This window comes from Saccostrea cucullata, unplaced genomic scaffold (assembly GCF_032062105.1).
Source record: "Saccostrea cucullata isolate Sc308-1 unplaced genomic scaffold, CSIRO_AGI_Scuc_v1 ctg11671, whole genome shotgun sequence".
Classification (NCBI taxonomy): Eukaryota; Metazoa; Mollusca; class Bivalvia; order Ostreida; family Ostreidae; genus Saccostrea; species Saccostrea cuccullata.
In genome coordinates this window covers 3,094-19,682 of record NW_026922571.1, presented here as the reverse complement: position 1 = coordinate 19,682, position 16,589 = coordinate 3,094, and the positions used below count along the sequence as shown (strand labels likewise).

The window sequence follows — 16,589 nt, the reverse complement described above, 5'->3', positions numbered from 1 at the left end:
ATCTGTATAATAACCACAAAAGAGTTATGTCTCTTTCATTAGACATTGATGTACAAAGAGAATTGTTATGTTTCCAATCAAAAATTGATCTCAAAAGAACTTTTTCAATATTGTATTATAAGATTTTTTTAATTGTAAAATATTGAATTTTAAGATTTTTATTTTAAGGGGTCGAAAAGCCCTCCGTTTTTGTTGAACGACAAAAAGATCTAGTTATTATTATTTTTCTTCTTCCTGGGAAAATCTTTTCCGCGAATGATCTTGTAAACTACATGTCCGACTTAGGTGAAACCTTTTTAGGGTCAGTAGGCATGTTATGTAGATTTGCGGAACGAAGGTCATTTTGCGCGCACGTGCTTGCAAGAGCGCGCACGTGCATCGCGTGAAATGACCAAAATAATAGATACAGCCGTAACTTTTCATGAACACAGAGGAGGGGGGCGTTTGCGAACAATGCGTTAAATGACAAAAAGTTGATATCATTGTAGCTTTTAATTTTCTTTTATGAAATCCTGCGATATGGTCTGGACGTTTGGAGAAGTATGAATAGGTATTATGGATTCAAAAACGCGCAACGCAATGCGTAAAATTTAAAAACGGGTTACCCCGAATGTACATAGAGAGACATGTTTTACATGAACATTATGAAACGAACAAGAACAAATAAAGAAAACCCGAATGTACAGGAAAGCGTTTTACATGAAGACTTTGAAACGAACAAGAACAAATTTTAAAGAAGTAATGTACAGGAAAGTGTTTTACGTGCAGACTATGGAATAAACAAGTACGAAACACGAAAAAAACCCAAATGAACATTTGTAAAATCACGAAATTAATTTGAAAATGACGTATTGGTCAAAGAAAAGGGTATAAAAGAGGGGGTAAAATACGATCTAACGATGAATACCAACGCTGGACGACAGCCATTGAAAAGTAAGGGCATTTTACTATTTAAAATTTAATTTTTTACATGTTTCTTTCATATCCTCTTGCACAATATCTATTTTTTTTGTTATCTTTTCAATCTCTGTAGAAATTTCATTTAATTCTTTCTTTAAAGTTTCTTGAATTTTTTTCTTTGAGACCAGTTCTCTTGTGAGTCGGTCGTGTTCTTTCTGCATATTGTAAAGAGCAAAATTATCGGGACCTAAATCAACATCGAGGATTTCATCATCAGTCTGTGAGAAATATGGACTGAAAGAAAAGAAAAACAAAATAATAGATTTACAAACTTAAAGGAATGTTTAAATTAAAGCGGGAAAAATTCTAAAATTAAAATACCTTTGAGAAGGAGATGTTATTTCCGGGGAAGTAGATCTAGAGGAGACAGGTGTAGGAGATCTGAAAGTAAAAATTGGGTTAATGACGGTCAAGAGTAATGATAACAAAACAAAAACCCCTTGTCCTGGACGTATATTAATAGTAAAGAAAAAGCAAATGTATACCTGGAAGTAGCCGAAAAAGAAGCAGACTGTTGAGTAGATGACGATAATGCTGATAATGATTCAACTGTCGGTGATCTATTAAAAAAAAGTAAAAGGGGGGGGGGACTTAATATTTTATTTTATTGAAGAAAAATGATTGATAAAAAGCTAAAAATTTCTGTTAAAAAGAAAGTAATAAGAAATACCCAATTGGAGGTGTGAGATCCGAGTCGGAGCTGATATTAATAGGTTCTTCAGTGCTGGAATCGAGGAAACGTAACAGTGTCATAATTGAAAACTTGTAATAAAAAAAAATCATCACGTATACAAAAAAAACCTACTCTTGTAAATCAACCGAAGGAACTCTAAGATCGCTGCTCTTTTTTAACCTGAAAAACAGTTCGAAGCATAATAAAAGAGAAAGAGAAAGGAGAGAAACAAAGAGAGATAGAGAGAGAGAAAGAGCTTGACTTACATTTCTGTAATCAGCTGTTGAGCCATATTGTAAAAGTGAGTGGAGAAATCTGGGAGATATCGCAGGTAGGATTGCGTCCGAAAATAGATATAAAACCGAAATCATTTGAATCTTTTTATAGGCAAAATTTGAACTGCGTCAGCATTTAAATGTCCATGTTAATTAATGCCAGAAACGAAAGACAAGTCCTTTCCTACTTTTAAAAACGTGTAACTAGTAAAAAACAAAAGTAATAGTTGTTACTGCATGTCCATGGATCACGTTGCACATAAATCAATTTTTGTGCATGCCATTAAGGTAGTCCGATCCTCAGGTTTATAAAATTAGCAGTTAAGAAATCAAAAATACTCATAGAAGTGTCTCTGAATCCACAGAGTAATGTTAATTTATCCACAGCATTTCATTAAAGTTAAAGATTAAAGTTCACTTTGATGCATTTCAAATTAAAAATTAATTTTTTTTAGTTATCCTTCCTGGCAGAGGATCGGATATCCTTAAGTTAAAAAAAAAACAAAAAATATTCAGAAAAAAAGAAAGATTTATTAAACATACAGGAAAACGTATGGAAAAAACCACCAAAAACAATAAAAAAAAACAAACATCAATCGATACAACAAAAAATGCACATTTAACTTTTTACGAGGTGAAGAAGAGGAGGAGGGGGAGGTATCCGCATAAGAAGAAAACAATAATATTAAAATATAGTACAAGAATATTAATATCAGCGATTATAAAGAGATTTGACAGTTAATTAGGAATCAACAGAAGGTCCGAATACAGAGGAAAGTAATGACAAAATGCAAATAAAATTATTAGAAATATGAATAATGAATATGTATATATGAATAATAATGAATTAATAAATGTTCATCATTGATTTCTGGCCGAACGCAGAACACGGGTGCTGGCACAGGTCGGCATCCGTGGATTCTTGCGGGGCCTTCTCTCCTCCACCTCCTCCACAACAGGGACTTCCACTTCCGCCTCCTCCTCTTCCTCACGAACACAAAACATATAAAACATGGACATGAACAGGACAAGAACTATAAAAGTAAAAAAAAACAAAACATAGATATATACAAAAACAGTGAAAAAGTCATGATTACTGGACATACAGAAGTAAATGGGGGGGGGGGGGGGCATGTGAACAAAAATTATTAATACATACATGTATAGAAAAGAAATACAACCACAAGAAAAGTCATTAATATCCTAAATGGTATAATGTGGGCTATTGAGTTCAATCTTCTGTTGAATTATATACATGTACATGAAACAAAATTCATATAATGAAGTTAATTAGAATAAATATAATTTATCGTACTATACGATGTTACGTTACACTTTCAGGAATATTTTATAGCGTTTCTTGAATTAATAAAATATTTTTTATGTAGACATTTCATATACTTCAAACTATACGCTTTTTTAATTTTACATACAACTGGCATTAAAAAAATTACAAAAATAAAAAAAAATCTGTAACGTACATGACGAAGACAAGATATATGTGTGTATAAAAAACGGTTACAATTACAGAAATAAAACAGGGGGGGGGGGATTTACTCAGACTTCTCTCTTTCAAACACAATTTCAGCCGACAACATCGAATCGCTCTCCTCCTCCTGCAAAAACATAGGCAACTGTTGCGGTTCTAACTCGGAAGGAGAAGAGCGATTACGACGATGACGACAACAAAAACGACGATAACGAAGACATAGATATAGAAACAACACAAACAGGAAGGTCACAACACCTACAAGAAAAGTGAAAAAGAAATGCAATGAGAATATAAAGAGGGACTATAGCTATATGAAAAGTTAAACTGTAGTAGTAGTTGACTTATATACATTACTGGATTCTATACAAGCAGAGCGTGTAGAACGATAATGCGTGCGTTTATAATGTCTAAAAAGCAGGAAGCCAAGCACTATCAGGGGTATAATAAGCAAGGATAATAAACTAAAATATACAAATCTATCAGAGTCTCTGGGTTTTTCTGTTTAAAAAAAGAATGACTTTTAGTAAAAAATATTTTTAAAGAAAAAAACACATAAAATAAAAGTGAAAATATACTAACAAAAAGAAAGAAACTTACCGGTAATAACAACAACCGCTGCAGTTGGTAAAGTAAATTCCCCTGGAGAAAGAGAAAAAAAATCATTAAAATATCAAAAATATCAACCTGTAAAAGATGTTTGTAATAGGAATATTAGAATATAAAGAGTAATACCTGTCATCACTTCATAAGTCGTGGTGGTCTTGCCCTCACCTGAAAAAAAAAGAAAAGACATACACATTTAGAAAAAATAGAAGAGAGGGGGTGAGGGTGAAAGAAGAGAAAAACAATACCTACCATAGGTGATCGAAGCCATCCTATGGGAGGTCAAGACCACACGAGTTGTCCCGGAGTCTTCTAGTTAAAAAAAAAATAAAAGTAATTTCATATGTTACACAAATAGGATGTCTTAAAGTATAATAATGATGTATTAAATGACAAAAAAAAAAAATAATCAAAATAACCTACCACCTGTAGTGGCTTGAGGCTGGATGGGTGTTTCTAAAAGGAAAAAGTAAAGTGTTTATTAAATATTTACGATAGACCCCCCCCCCCCCCACACACACCCAAGAGAGAGAGAGAGAGAGAGAGAGAGAGAGAGAGAGAGATCTTACTACTATTAATCTCTTGATCAGCTTGTCCAGAAATATCCACTACAAAAAAAAATATTTATTATAAACATGAGAGAGAGAGAGAGAGAGAGAGAGATCTGACTACTATCAATCCCTTAATTGATCCAGTTGTCCAGAAATATCCATTACAAAAAAAAATATTCATTCTAAACGAGAGAGAGAGAGAGAGTTTGTACTCTTACCTTGCCGTGGGTGTACCTGACCATGGATAACCATGGTCAGGTACCGAGAATCAAACACAACCTCCCGGGTCCCTATTTCGAATTGGGGGTGGAGGACAGTCTGTCCTCCACCCACCGAAAAATCGATGCATTCGCAGGCACCCGAACACTGGATGAAGGGGGATTCCCTCTCCTCGTCACAGCAGATTCTATATGGGGTGCACTCTGGGGTGGGAAGAGCCAACACCCCAGAGAGCAGCAGCACACACAACATCCAATCTCTATACATCGCCATCTTTGTATCAAGTACTCGGGTGACCCTTTTTTTTGACAAAGAGGGAGGGAGCGGCAACATCTAAGGCACGCACCAGACGAGACACAGACAGAAAAAAAAACTCAGTGACCCCTTTTTTCCCCTTACTCTCCAATTAGTTCAAGCTATCCCACTTTTTCTCATGATTTCCATTTCAAATGTGGGGGGAGGGGGGGGGGGGGGGGGGGGGGGGGGGGGGTGCAAGGAGGGGGGATCCCCCATCTCTCTATGATTTTCCATTCCCAAAAAAAGAGAGGAAAGGGGGGAGGCAGTTACTTGTAGAATATATATCTATTTGTATGATATGTATATATATTTATTTACTTATTTAAACAAAAATAAACAAACAAATACTAATTAATTTTTATTTATTAAAATAGGAAATGGTTTTTCAATGTCCATATTGTCCAAGAAGGTTTGAAAATGAGGAAACTTTCCGATTTCATAAATATACTCATGAAAGAACGGAAGAATTAAATATCCTCATACCAGCGAAATTAAGACGAATTGTCGAAGAAGAAGAAGAAAACGACGACAATGAAGGAGAAGAGGTTTTATTAATTCAAAAATGTCAGTGGTGTGGTGCCGTATTTCACGACAATAATGAACTGTTTCGATTTCACGAAGACCTGCATCAAACAGGGGCAGGACCTTCAGCGACAGAAGAAGAAGAAGACATTTCTTATACTTTTCGTAAAGTGAACGAAAAAACGTTCAAAAGAAACAACGCCATTGATCGGCATTACGTCGTGAAATTAAATTCTGACATTGCTCGGGAAAAAAGAAGAGTAAGAGATGTTCAAGATAAACTTTCAAAGATGTTTGGTGCCACATTACAAGACGCTACGCAAGATCTAAGGGCTGAAAGTGACTTCATTCGTGTCATCGTCCACTCAGACTCTCTTAACACACCTATCATTGTCCCTTTGCGGAAAATTCAGAATATGACACCGCAGGTCATTCTTGATCATATAAACCATGTTCTGACCAGTCATGAAGACATGCCCTTAGATGAAAGTTTTTATTTAGATATTGGTACTGTGCAAGTGCCTGTAGGTAAGTTGTGTCTGTTTTCAGTTCTCGGGAAAAGAGAGATAACTCTAACTACTTTTTTTGGATAACCCGTATTTTTAATATTTTGATTTATTATATACAGGCGGACGTGGACGAGCCATACAGCAACTTCATGGACCAAAAAGTTCAACAAAGTCAAAACGGTCTGTTATCACCATTAATAACGATGACGAAACCTGCATGGCTCGTGCTATAACTATGGCATTTGCCAAAATCAATCATGTCAAAACAAGAGAATGGAATTCCCTCACTGGCGGTGAAGACAAGCGTAATTTAGAAAAGTTAATTTGGAAATATAAAAAAGTACCTGAATGGTATTATAATAAACTGCGTGATCATCGTGATCCAGGAAAAAGACAGACTAAACTCACTGCAGAACTGTGTAGGTTAGCCGGTGTACCTACAGATCGCCGTCTAGCAGTGTCCGATATAAATGCTTTTGAGGAGTTTCTAAATGTTGATATTTTGGTGATTAGGGCTATAGGCGGAAATAAATTTATCAAAACCCCGCCCGAAAATAGCGTAAAACAACGCCTCTATTTATATTTATCAGATGTACATGATAAAACTACTGGGACCAAAATTCCTCATTTCGATGCTATTGTTAATATTTGTGGGTTTTTTGGAAAGTCAAAGTTTTGCTCGCGTTGTTTAATTCCGTACAAAAATTTACACCAATGTGAATCCACGTGTTATGTATGTAAAAGAAAAGAAGAGTGTAGGCCATCTAGAGTGAAAATGAGTTGCAAATTATGTCATATGACTTGTCGATCACTTTCTTGTTACAAAAGTCATTTAGTTCCACAAGGTAAACGAAAAGAATCGGCGTGTGCCAGGTGGTGGAAGTGTGTTACATGTCAGAAAGTGATAGATCGAAAGGCACTTGAACCCTCAAAACACGTGTGTGGTGAGTGGATGTGTAAGAGTTGCGGTAAATATGTCCCAGATGACCACCTGTGTTTCATACGCCCAACCGAAAGCAAGAAATCCGTCCCTAAATTTATTTTTTTTGATTTTGAGTGCACTCAAAGTGATTGCATTCTACAGTGTCCCGAAGGATATAATCACGACCCCGCGCAATGTAAAGACTGCAGCGGATCGAATTGTTCATTGTGTTCAAATTGTCAACAATCTCATTGCGGAAAGTTTGAACACGTTCCAAATTTAGTCATTGCTCACAAAGTTTGCGAGATGTGTATAGATGAACAACAAATCGACGTTAAGTGTCAATTCTGCGGAAAACGATGTCCTGAATGTGATCATTTTGATACTGAAAACGATTGTTTCAGTACTGAACCTTGTGAAGAGACCTGCGGTTTTCGCGAAGTCGTGTTTCAAGGAGAAAATATTAAAGAAAAGTTTGGTCAATGGCTTTTTTCAGAACATCATAAAAATTATACCGCACTAGCTCATAACATGAAAGGATATGATGGGTATTTCATATTAGAATATCTAGTCGAGAACAGTATCATACCGGATGTTATCTATTCGGGATCAAAACTTATGTACATACATGTCGCGAATCAATTAAACATCCGAATTCTCGACTCTTACAATTTTTTACCCTCAAAACTATCCAATCTACCGAAAGCTTTTGGTTTAAGCGAATTAAAAAAAGGCTATTTCCCTCATTTCTTCAATACAACTGAAAATCAAAGTTACTTGGGGCCATACCCCGATCCGTGTCATTACGGATGTGATACTATGAGTAATACAGATCGCAGCGATTTTTTAACATGGCATCAGGCAAAAATCGACAACAATGAACAATTCGATTTTGCCAAAGAAATTATAGAGTATTGTCGAAGTGATGTTGATATACTTCGTCAAGCTTGTTTAAAGTTTAGAGAAACTTTAATGGAAATTACAGGTAAAGGTGACTTTGAATTAAATGACGAGGGGAATATTGAATATCATTTAAAAGGTAGCGTAGATCCGTTCCAACATGTAACTATCGCCAGTGTTTGCATGGCAGTTTTTAAGTCTAAATTTCTGCACGAGGACTTAAAAGTTAAAATTAGACACGAAGACGAAGTCTTATGGGCAGAAGCCAGGCGATTGGAGGGGGAAGTTCGCGTAAACATTCCGGGAAAGGGGTGGGTTACTACGCAGGCCTTACAAGATGATGATTATTTTGTAGAGGAGGAGCAATTTATCGATAGTCCTCTTGCTCAGGTTCCATCTTCGGGATATCATCGTGATCAATATAGCAAAATGTCAATCGAGTGGTTAGAATGGGTAATGGAAAAAGAAAAAAGAGAAGGAAATGTTCCTTTATATATAAGGCATGCTTTAAATGATGGAGAATATAAAGTTCCCAATTCAAATTATAAATTAGATGGATATTGTAGGGAAACAAACACCGCATATGAATTTCACGGATGTCTATGGCATGGATGTTCTATATGTTACCCAGACAAACGCAGACTTCGCGTGCCGCGCACTAATCAGACCTTAGACGAACTGCTTGCATTAACTATAAAAAAAGAAAAATATCTCAAATCTCTCGGTATGACTGTTGTTACTATTTGGGAGCACGACTTCGTACAGTTGAAGACAGACGACACTGAGGTGTCCGACTTTGTGGCCTCTTTAGACTTGCAGAAAAGACTAAACCCCCGAGATGCATTTTTTGGGGGGAGAACTAATGCTGTTAAGTTGTACAAGAAAGTCGAAGAAGATGAAAAAATTCATTATTTAGATTTTTGTTCTCTTTATCCGTCCGTCAACAAGTATTGTAAATATCCACTTAAGCACCCTCAAATCATAACTAGGGATTTTCAAAGCATTGAAAATTATTTTGGGTTAGCTAAAGTTAAAGTATTGCCTCCTAGAAATCTATACTTCCCCGTTCTACCTCAAAGAATAAACGACAAACTAGTGTTTGCTTTATGTAAGAAATGTGCAGAAGAAGAGAGACAACTGCGTTGCACTTGCTCTGATGAAGACCGGTGTATCACAGGTACATGGTGTACACCGGAGATAGTTCGAGCAGTACAGGCCGGCTATAAGATTGTTAAAACGTATGAAATATATCATTTTGATTGTGTTTCTTCACCTGGTGACCCTGAAAACGACCTTTTCGGTGGATATATTGATTTGTTTCTGAAAATAAAACAAGAGGCTAGTGGTTGGCCGACCGACATACAAACGGAAGACGAGGCCTTGCAGTATATTATTAATTATGCAGCTAAGGAAAATATTCAACTAGACCGCGAGACTATTTGCAAAAACCCCGCACTCAGATCTATTGCCAAATTACTTTTAAATTCATTTTGGGGGAAATTTGGACAGCGCTTAAACATGCCTCAAACATCCTTTTTTCACGATACTGAAGCTGACAAATTTTTTGCAAGTCTTTTTGATCCGTCTAAAGAGGTCACAGACTTTCATATCGTTAATGACGAACTAATCCATACTACATGGAGAAACAAAAGTGACCTCGTTAAAGAAGATTACCAAACAAATATATTCATTGCAGCATTCACGACCTGTTGGGCCAGACTAAAACTTTATGACGTTTTACACATGCTCGACAGACGTGTCTTATATTTCGATACAGACTCTGTTATCTTTGTCAGTAGACGAGACGATGTAGAACCAGAAATTGGACCTTACCTTGGACAGTTGACGAACGAGTTAGGTTCTCCTGATGATTACATTGTAGAGTTCGTGTCTGGAGGTCCTAAAAACTATGCATTTAGATCTGTTAAAGGAGAGCAGATCTGTCGCATTCGCGGGTTTTCTCTCAATTATAAAAATTCACAAATCTTAAACTTTCGTTCCATGTTAGACATTGTCACAACTGACCAGAGCAAAACTTTGACTGTAACAAACCCAGCAAAAATCACGAGGTCTAAATACTTGTATAAAATTTATAACACTACAGAAAATAAACAATATCAACTTGTTTATTCAAAGAGAGCAATACTACCAGATTCGTATGACACTTTACCTTACGGTTATTGAAAAACTTGTGTTTACAATTGTTTTACCCTCCTTTTTTCTCAAATGTCCATGTAATTATACTAAAAAAGGAGGGTTGTATGACATATTATAAAAACATGACAAGATTGTTTTTTTTTTGAATGATTTATTGTCTATTTTAACAAACATGAATTGAAACGTTCTGATTAAAGTTTAAACCATTGCTGTTTCTTCTTCTTCTTCGTTTTCTTTAGTATAGTCTTGTGCACAGGAAATCCTGGTGGAGATCCGTTTGTTTTCTTTTTGACGATATATCCAGAACCTTGTTGATTTTTCTTCTTTTTTTTTTCTTGACGTTTCTTTTTTTCCTCGTCAGTAGTTTTAGTTTGAATTTCTTCTTCTAATTGCTCTTTTGGTAAATTGTCTTTTTCTCCTTGATTGATCTGCGGCTCTTCTTTTGGTTTTAAGAGTATGTCATACTTTTCTTTTGGTATTAAAAGTAACTCCCGAGACATTATTTAGTATACTCAATGACGGTTTCAGTAAAATAGGTAGTATGGTATGTTCTCGTAGTAATAGATTTCGTTTGGCACTCGTCTTTATCGACTTGCTGCTCAGTTTATGAATGGTGTTTTGATGAGGAGACAATCTCTTAATATAATATTTCGTTAAAGGAAATGTTCCCTTGTACACATTTAAAATTACCTCACATAAAGCCTGTTGTTGATTTTCGGACATCGTTCTTAATAAAGCTTTTCTTTGTTTGGGGTCCGCTGAATATAATGTTTTAAGGAATGCTGCATTGGATGTCACTAGAAGGCTCATGGTACTGAAAATAACTCTTACTGGTATTATTCTCTGGGTAAATATATCACGGTGTCTTCTTGTGGAAATATATGCGTGCGCAACCTATATTGATCTGGACTGGCTGGGTTCATATCAACCAATAAATATCCGTATGGTTTTGATGTTGCTTTTTGATATGCGTCCTTGAAATACGAGGATTGACCTGGATAGACTTGGGCCCCAAATGACAATATCTGTTTAGAGTCTCGCAAAGAACGAAACAAAACCACGTAATGACAATTTAAAGACAAACTGCGAAAATTCTTTGACTGAAAAAATAAATTCTGGGTTAAAAAAAACACTGTGCAGTTTTTGTGATGGGCCGTGATGCTAAAAACTGCAACGGTTTCTTCACTTTTGGCTACCTGTGTCATTAAATCGTCTAAAATCAACACGATATGCTTCATACCTTCTGTCCACTCTTCTATTTGATTTTTGGATGGTAACCCTTGATATAAACTAAAATTCGGAATGTTTTGTTCCATGTCCTCGAACAAAGGTTGATACTGACTATAACAGTAAACTATTTTGTTCGGTGGAATTTCAAACATTCCGCTTGAATTCCGTAAAATGCGATAAATAAAATGAGTTTTTCCTGACATTGTTGCACCTGATATCATACAGGTTGTAGGTGATTGAAATCTCAAAACGGATTCGTTTTCCCACCAATACATGCTTCCTTCTTCTAGCATCAGAGCGCAAATGATAAACATTTGTACTGTGTTGAAACTATTTATAAACAACACTTTTTATTCTCCCTCTACAGATATTTATTCACAAACTCTTTGACATAAGTATCGGGATTAGTACAACGGTGTAATATTTCTATTATTTGTGACATTAAATAATTATAACATTTCATCCATATATAAAACAATACATGATATCCACATGAAACACTTTCTTTGTTTTGTATCTGAACATTATTGTAACTACAACTCTCACAATTATTTTGTAAAAACATATCAAAGGCTGCATTATAATATCCCGGTGCATTTCCCAAACTGTCGTAAAATTCGGCATGTTTCGGACTGTGCATCCAGAACACTACCCAGTGACTTCCTGGCAAATATGAAGGGTCGGTGTTGCAAATGTATGCAGATGGATATTTGGATACTGTCTGTGGCAGATTGTTTGAAGAAAAGACACCTCTTAATACAGCAGCAGTATGTCTGTTATTTTTCGTTCGCGTTAATAACTCACGGGCATTCATACTCGTGTGTATTTGATGTCTCTGGATTGGTCAATTTCAAGTAAAGCGGGAAATTCTGCATAAGCCAAACAATTTAACGTTTCTGTAGTATTCGCGGCAAATTTCACTTCTAATCTGACACTTCCCTGCCGAACTAAATTTATATACTCTTCTCCTAAATCACTAGGAGCGAGATTAAATGCATAAATTGCATATCCCTCGTTGAACATGGTGCGCGTTATGCTTAGTCCGGCGTCTTGGTTCCATTTCTCAGCCACTTCAAATAGATTCACAAATGGTGTGACGTGGTTCTCGTTTACTCCTACATCAATTTTCATGGGTCTTGCTGGAATGCTTTCGCCATTCACGTACAATGCAATTTCTTCTGCCAAATTTTGAAAATTAAATATGTTTTTGGTGTAACTACCATTTACTGCAGACTGGGAGATGAATGCAAAGTATGCCTTTGTTGGTAGATTGTTAGACCAAACGTTTTGCCATATAAAGCTTCCAGACCCTAAAGGACAAGTGTTCATCTTCACTTCTGTTCTTATCAACGGGTATTTCGCTGTAGTTTCTTTTAATATTTCTGCATGATTAATTAACACCCCACTGTCCACTTTAATCATGCAGGCTTTAAATGAGACGTCCAACAGTTGTACTTTGTATGCTGGGGTTGACTCTGCACTCATAACCAATAATGATGCTCTACTCCGGAATAATTTTAGGTTTACGTCTACACCATTTAATATGTATTTATCCAAACGGAAAATGTCTTCGTACAAAGGTCCTTCCATATCAAAAATTTTGCTCTCTTTTGTAAAGATATACCTTTTTGCCAAACCGCCATTTGTTCCACCGTATGCATTTCCATCATCCATTGTAGCATCGTCTAGATAAAAAAGTTGTGATTGTAATTGCGATTCTGAGGCATCAGTTCCACTAGACAAGATGAGTTTTAAGTAGGCTTTCCATGGGTAATAACTGGTGTTCAGAGAAACTAATTTCCCGTTCATATATGTGTCTATCTGGGACCAAAGTGACTGTAGAGGGAGGTTTATAATACCAGTTTTTTCTTGGGCTGCTAAAGCTGTTCCATCTACTTTGACAATTTTACATTTTGCATATAAACGGCTTCTTCGTAAATCAATGTATTCGTTTCCTTGACCAGGTATGGAGATTTCTATCGGGGCATCTTCTGTATTATATGCTGACACTGGACGGTATTCCGCAAAATATATTTTTTCTACTGCAACTTGATTGGGTGGTACGGTAAATAAAGACAGTTCAGCAGGAAGACCAATTTCGGTAATTTTGTCACTGAGAAAAGCCATTTCTTAAAAACCCTTTTTTTCCCTTTGAAAATATGTTGGATGCCAAGTTTGTATCAGTTGTCTTTAATTTTTTTAACGCACAGCCTGGTGTTGCTCCTTTCCCTGACTTCTTCCTCTTCTTGGTTGAAATGTGTAAATTCTGATCATTCTCCGCTTTTATACTAGCTACTGGAACGTGTGGAATATTTTCACGAATTTCCTCTTTTAATTCTCCTTTGGCACGTTCTTCTACTGCTGCAAGAGGAGTCACCTGTTTGCCTACTATTTCTTTTGGTTCTTCAACAGTAATATGTGGATTAACTGGTATCATGTAAGGCTTCTTAGAATACATCCCTGCAATTCCACTGCCGGACTGCCTTCCTTTATAATTTCGAGGATTAAATTTCCCGTCTAACATGTTTTTGTAAAATGTCTTCCATATTCTAGGGTCAGATACGTACGTCGATCCAGACATTCTTCTTTATAAAGGATTTTTCAACTTCAATAACAATGTCACGGACGTTTCCTCTTTTAGAAATGAGGCGTCCTGTCCATTTGTATCCTTTATATATATGTGTACATCGTGGACCTCACCTAGTCTCGCGGACACTTCATAAGGATATGTAAATATTTCATTCGGTGCAGATTTCTTCACATGTACACACCTTAATAGTGGAAGTTCTTTGTCTCCGACGATTGTGTCCTCACATAGATTTGTGTAAATATAAACATCCGTTTTTCCTTTACTTGAAGGTAAACAAGTCTCTAGTAATGCTACTGACCACTGTCCCCTTAACGTTAATGGTCTCGGAAGATGCACATAAAAATCATAAGGCTTATTTTCTCTGTATAGATCAGGGCTGTCTGTACATTTTAAAACCATCCGAATATCCATTACTTAAAATTTATAGGTCAATCAATTCTGATTTCTTAATCCAGGAATTGTATTTTGAAGGCCACTGATACCAAGATACCAATACTTCTTTTTCACCCTTTCTTGTCCTCTCCTTTAAGATTTTATCCACTTTCCATACAGTGTCTTCCTTTTTATTGACTTTCTGCAGTTCCTGTGCATAAAATGTACCGGAAATTGGATCATCTGTATAGTCTTTAAGTCGGTATACTTCAATACCTTCATGTCGATATCTATGGGTTATTACAAATATTTCTCCTGTCCATTTCTGATCGTATTCACGTTGAAAGGTGCGTTTTAAATGAGAAATTCGAACTCGGTCATTTACTTTGAACTTGTATTGCTTTCGTTTGGGTTTCTTTTTTATGGAAAACTTTTTTTTCCCCTTTGCATGTTTATTTCTTTTTTCTCTCTCTAAAAATGCATTAAATCTAGCCTCTTCTTGTGTGTCTTTTGTTACGTTTACTGGGGCCATGTTTCCTAGGGCTCTAGTCGGTGTCGCGTTGATGCTTTGAGTAATGTTTGTTAATTCATCTACAAATTTGTATGAATCTCTTTGTACAAACATTCGGTGTAATATGTTTTCCAATTTCTGAATGCTACGCTCTGCAAAATTACTTTTTGTCTCATTTTCTGTGTAAATTACGTGGATTCCTTCTTTCTTTAAGAACGCTATCACCCATTTGTTTTTAAATTCACTTCCTTTGTCCGTTCTGAGTATTTTAGGTTTTCGCCCTTTTGCAAATATTGATCGTAGCCCTTTAATCACCTCATTTGCCGTCTTTTGTTTTAGTGGGGCTGTAAAAAGAAATCTGGAAAAAATGTCTTGTAATACCAAGATATACTGAATTCCGTCGTTGTGTTTTGAAATGTTTCTAACATCTTGTAAATCGCCGTCCCAGATAGAGTCAATTGAGTCAGTTATGATATGACGTCGTTTAAATTTCCGCTGCACTCTTTTTTGTAAGGAGTATGCATCCGTATCGGACAAAAATTGTCTGATTCTGTGCAAGCCAATTTTGTATTTCCCTTCACGTTTTACAACTTGATATAATTTGTACGGACCACTAAATGCAGCAGGGTGTTTTGTATCTGTCCATATGTTTTTTAAATAACGTTCCTCTTCTTTGGATAACATTTTTAATAATAATCGAAAGTTAGATATGTCACATCTTTTCATGTAAATAATTATTATTCTTCTTTTATCACAAAACTCAACCCTCTTTTATTTTTAAATTTCTTTATTCTGCATACATTACAACATATGTTAGATCAATTCATGGTTCATATAGTCATTTGGATTACAACCAGGGCATTTTAACATTGACATTTGGTTGTCATGATCAAGATAACAATATCTAATATCATCTAACTCTTTTTGAAACCTCTTTCTGAGAACCGGGATAGTCTTTTTAAATTCTTTCCACAGATCAACAGGCAGAGAGATGCCCTTTCTGGTTGCCACGATATTTTCTGCGTCTTCTGGCTTCCACCATTTTCTTATATCTACCCACTTGTAACCTTGTTCCACTGTAACATGTACGTTATGACCCAGGTGTTCTTTATAAGAAACATTGCCATCTTCTTTTTGTGAATCTTCTAATGCTTTGTCAATTTCATCGAGGCAATCCTCCGTTAATTTTTTCCATTTTTCGAGATGTAAAACAATACCCTTCTTTGATGGATACTTTCTCCCAGTAGGACTGGTGTCAAAATATCGTATGTGTATATATACGTTGCCCTCATGTCTTTGTGCTGATACGTGGCAATCATTTCCTATGTCATATTCCTCATCCGTATTCTTGTTGTATGGTTTGACTCTCTTGACATCTTTTTCTTCCCCCTCATCTTCAAGAGGTCTCTTAGATGAAACTACTAGAAAATTGTCCATTTCTTAATGTACTGTATGTTACTTTAACAATAGCTGTTTATATACATATTCTGTTTAACATTTTCCACACCCCTCTGTTTTTAACCATACATTTGCTGGGGCTATATTACACCAACAGTCTTTACTCCTCCTATCTATCTATTATCACATTATTCTTGGGCTATATCTGTCCAACCAATCATATTTCATGTTTTAATATTTGACTCTCCTCCCCCCTTTTACTTATCGTATGGGGCTATATCTGACCAACTTATCATCACATGGGGCTATATCTGATACTCCTCCCATCTATGACCCTCCCCCTTTGCTTGGCAAGGGGGCTATATCCTCCCATCTATGACCCTCCCTTTGACCCCCCCCCCTCTTGGC

The 16,589-nt window shown here is 36.1% G+C and overlaps 4 protein-coding genes across 5 annotated transcripts; all 4 read right to left on the bottom strand.

Moving 5' to 3' along the window:
* Positions 1–606: 606 nt before the first annotated feature.
* On the bottom strand, positions 607–3,087 carry LOC134261979 (uncharacterized). Of its 2 annotated transcripts, XM_062744361.1 has the most exons (6): positions 1,900–3,087; positions 1,766–1,813; positions 1,631–1,684; positions 1,446–1,520; positions 1,282–1,341; positions 607–1,194 (listed from the first exon to the last, which is right to left on the bottom strand). In XM_062744361.1, exons 1-6 carry the CDS (start codon positions 1,923–1,925, stop codon positions 948–950), a joined length of 510 nt encoding a protein of 169 aa, XP_062600345.1. In that variant the 5' UTR covers positions 1,926–3,087; the 3' UTR covers positions 607–947. The 2 variants fall into 2 exon arrangements, with proteins under 2 accessions (XP_062600345.1, XP_062600344.1); XM_062744360.1 differs by having other exon boundaries at positions 1,766–3,087.
* A 272-nt stretch (positions 3,088–3,359) lies between these two features.
* Positions 3,360–5,327, bottom strand: LOC134261977 (uncharacterized). Its single transcript, XM_062744359.1, has 7 exons — positions 4,773–5,327; positions 4,573–4,611; positions 4,427–4,459; positions 4,256–4,315; positions 4,133–4,171; positions 3,998–4,039; positions 3,360–3,898 (listed from the first exon to the last, which is right to left on the bottom strand). Exons 1-7 carry the CDS (start codon positions 5,104–5,106, stop codon positions 3,720–3,722), a joined length of 726 nt encoding a protein of 241 aa, XP_062600343.1. The 5' UTR covers positions 5,107–5,327; the 3' UTR covers positions 3,360–3,719.
* A 6,793-nt stretch (positions 5,328–12,120) lies between these two features.
* LOC134261975 (uncharacterized protein F54H12.2-like) lies at positions 12,121–13,891 on the bottom strand. The gene is made up of 2 exons (XM_062744357.1): positions 13,515–13,891; positions 12,121–13,423 (listed from the first exon to the last, which is right to left on the bottom strand). Exons 1-2 carry the CDS (start codon positions 13,889–13,891, stop codon positions 12,121–12,123), a joined length of 1,680 nt encoding a protein of 559 aa, XP_062600341.1.
* A 1,154-nt stretch (positions 13,892–15,045) lies between these two features.
* Positions 15,046–16,382, bottom strand: LOC134261976 (uncharacterized). Its single transcript, XM_062744358.1, has one exon. The coding sequence runs from the start codon at positions 16,218–16,220 to the stop codon at positions 15,597–15,599; it is 624 nt and encodes a 207-aa protein (XP_062600342.1). The 5' UTR covers positions 16,221–16,382; the 3' UTR covers positions 15,046–15,596.
* Between the last annotated feature and the right edge of the window lie 207 nt (positions 16,383–16,589).

Coding starts and splice junctions, on each gene's coding strand:
- LOC134261979 (XM_062744360.1), bottom strand. CDS start 2,004: ATGATTTCGGTTTTATATCTATTTTCGGACGCAATCCTACCTGCGATA. Junction 1,685..1,765: donor CCTTCGGTTGATTTACAAGA/GTAGGTTTTTTT, acceptor CCTCGATTCCAG/CACTGAAGAACCTATTAATA. Junction 1,521..1,630: donor GATCTCACACCTCCAATTGG/GTATTTCTTATT, acceptor TTTTTTTAATAG/ATCACCGACAGTTGAATCAT.
- LOC134261977 (XM_062744359.1), bottom strand. CDS start 5,106: ATGTTGCCGCTCCCTCCCTCTTTGTCAAAAAAAAGGGTCACCCGAGTA. Junction 4,316..4,426: donor GCCTCAAGCCACTACAGGTG/GTAGGTTATTTT, acceptor TTTTTTAACTAG/AAGACTCCGGGACAACTCGT. Junction 4,040..4,132: donor GACTTATGAAGTGATGACAG/GTATTACTCTTT, acceptor CTCTTTCTCCAG/GGGAATTTACTTTACCAACT.
- LOC134261975 (XM_062744357.1), bottom strand. CDS start 13,891: ATGTCTGGATCGACGTACGTATCTGACCCTAGAATATGGAAGACATTT. Junction 13,424..13,514: donor GGAGCAACACCAGGCTGTGC/GTTAAAAAAATT, acceptor GGCTTTTCTCAG/TGACAAAATTACCGAAATTG.
- LOC134261976 (XM_062744358.1), bottom strand. CDS start 16,220: ATGGACAATTTTCTAGTAGTTTCATCTAAGAGACCTCTTGAAGATGAG.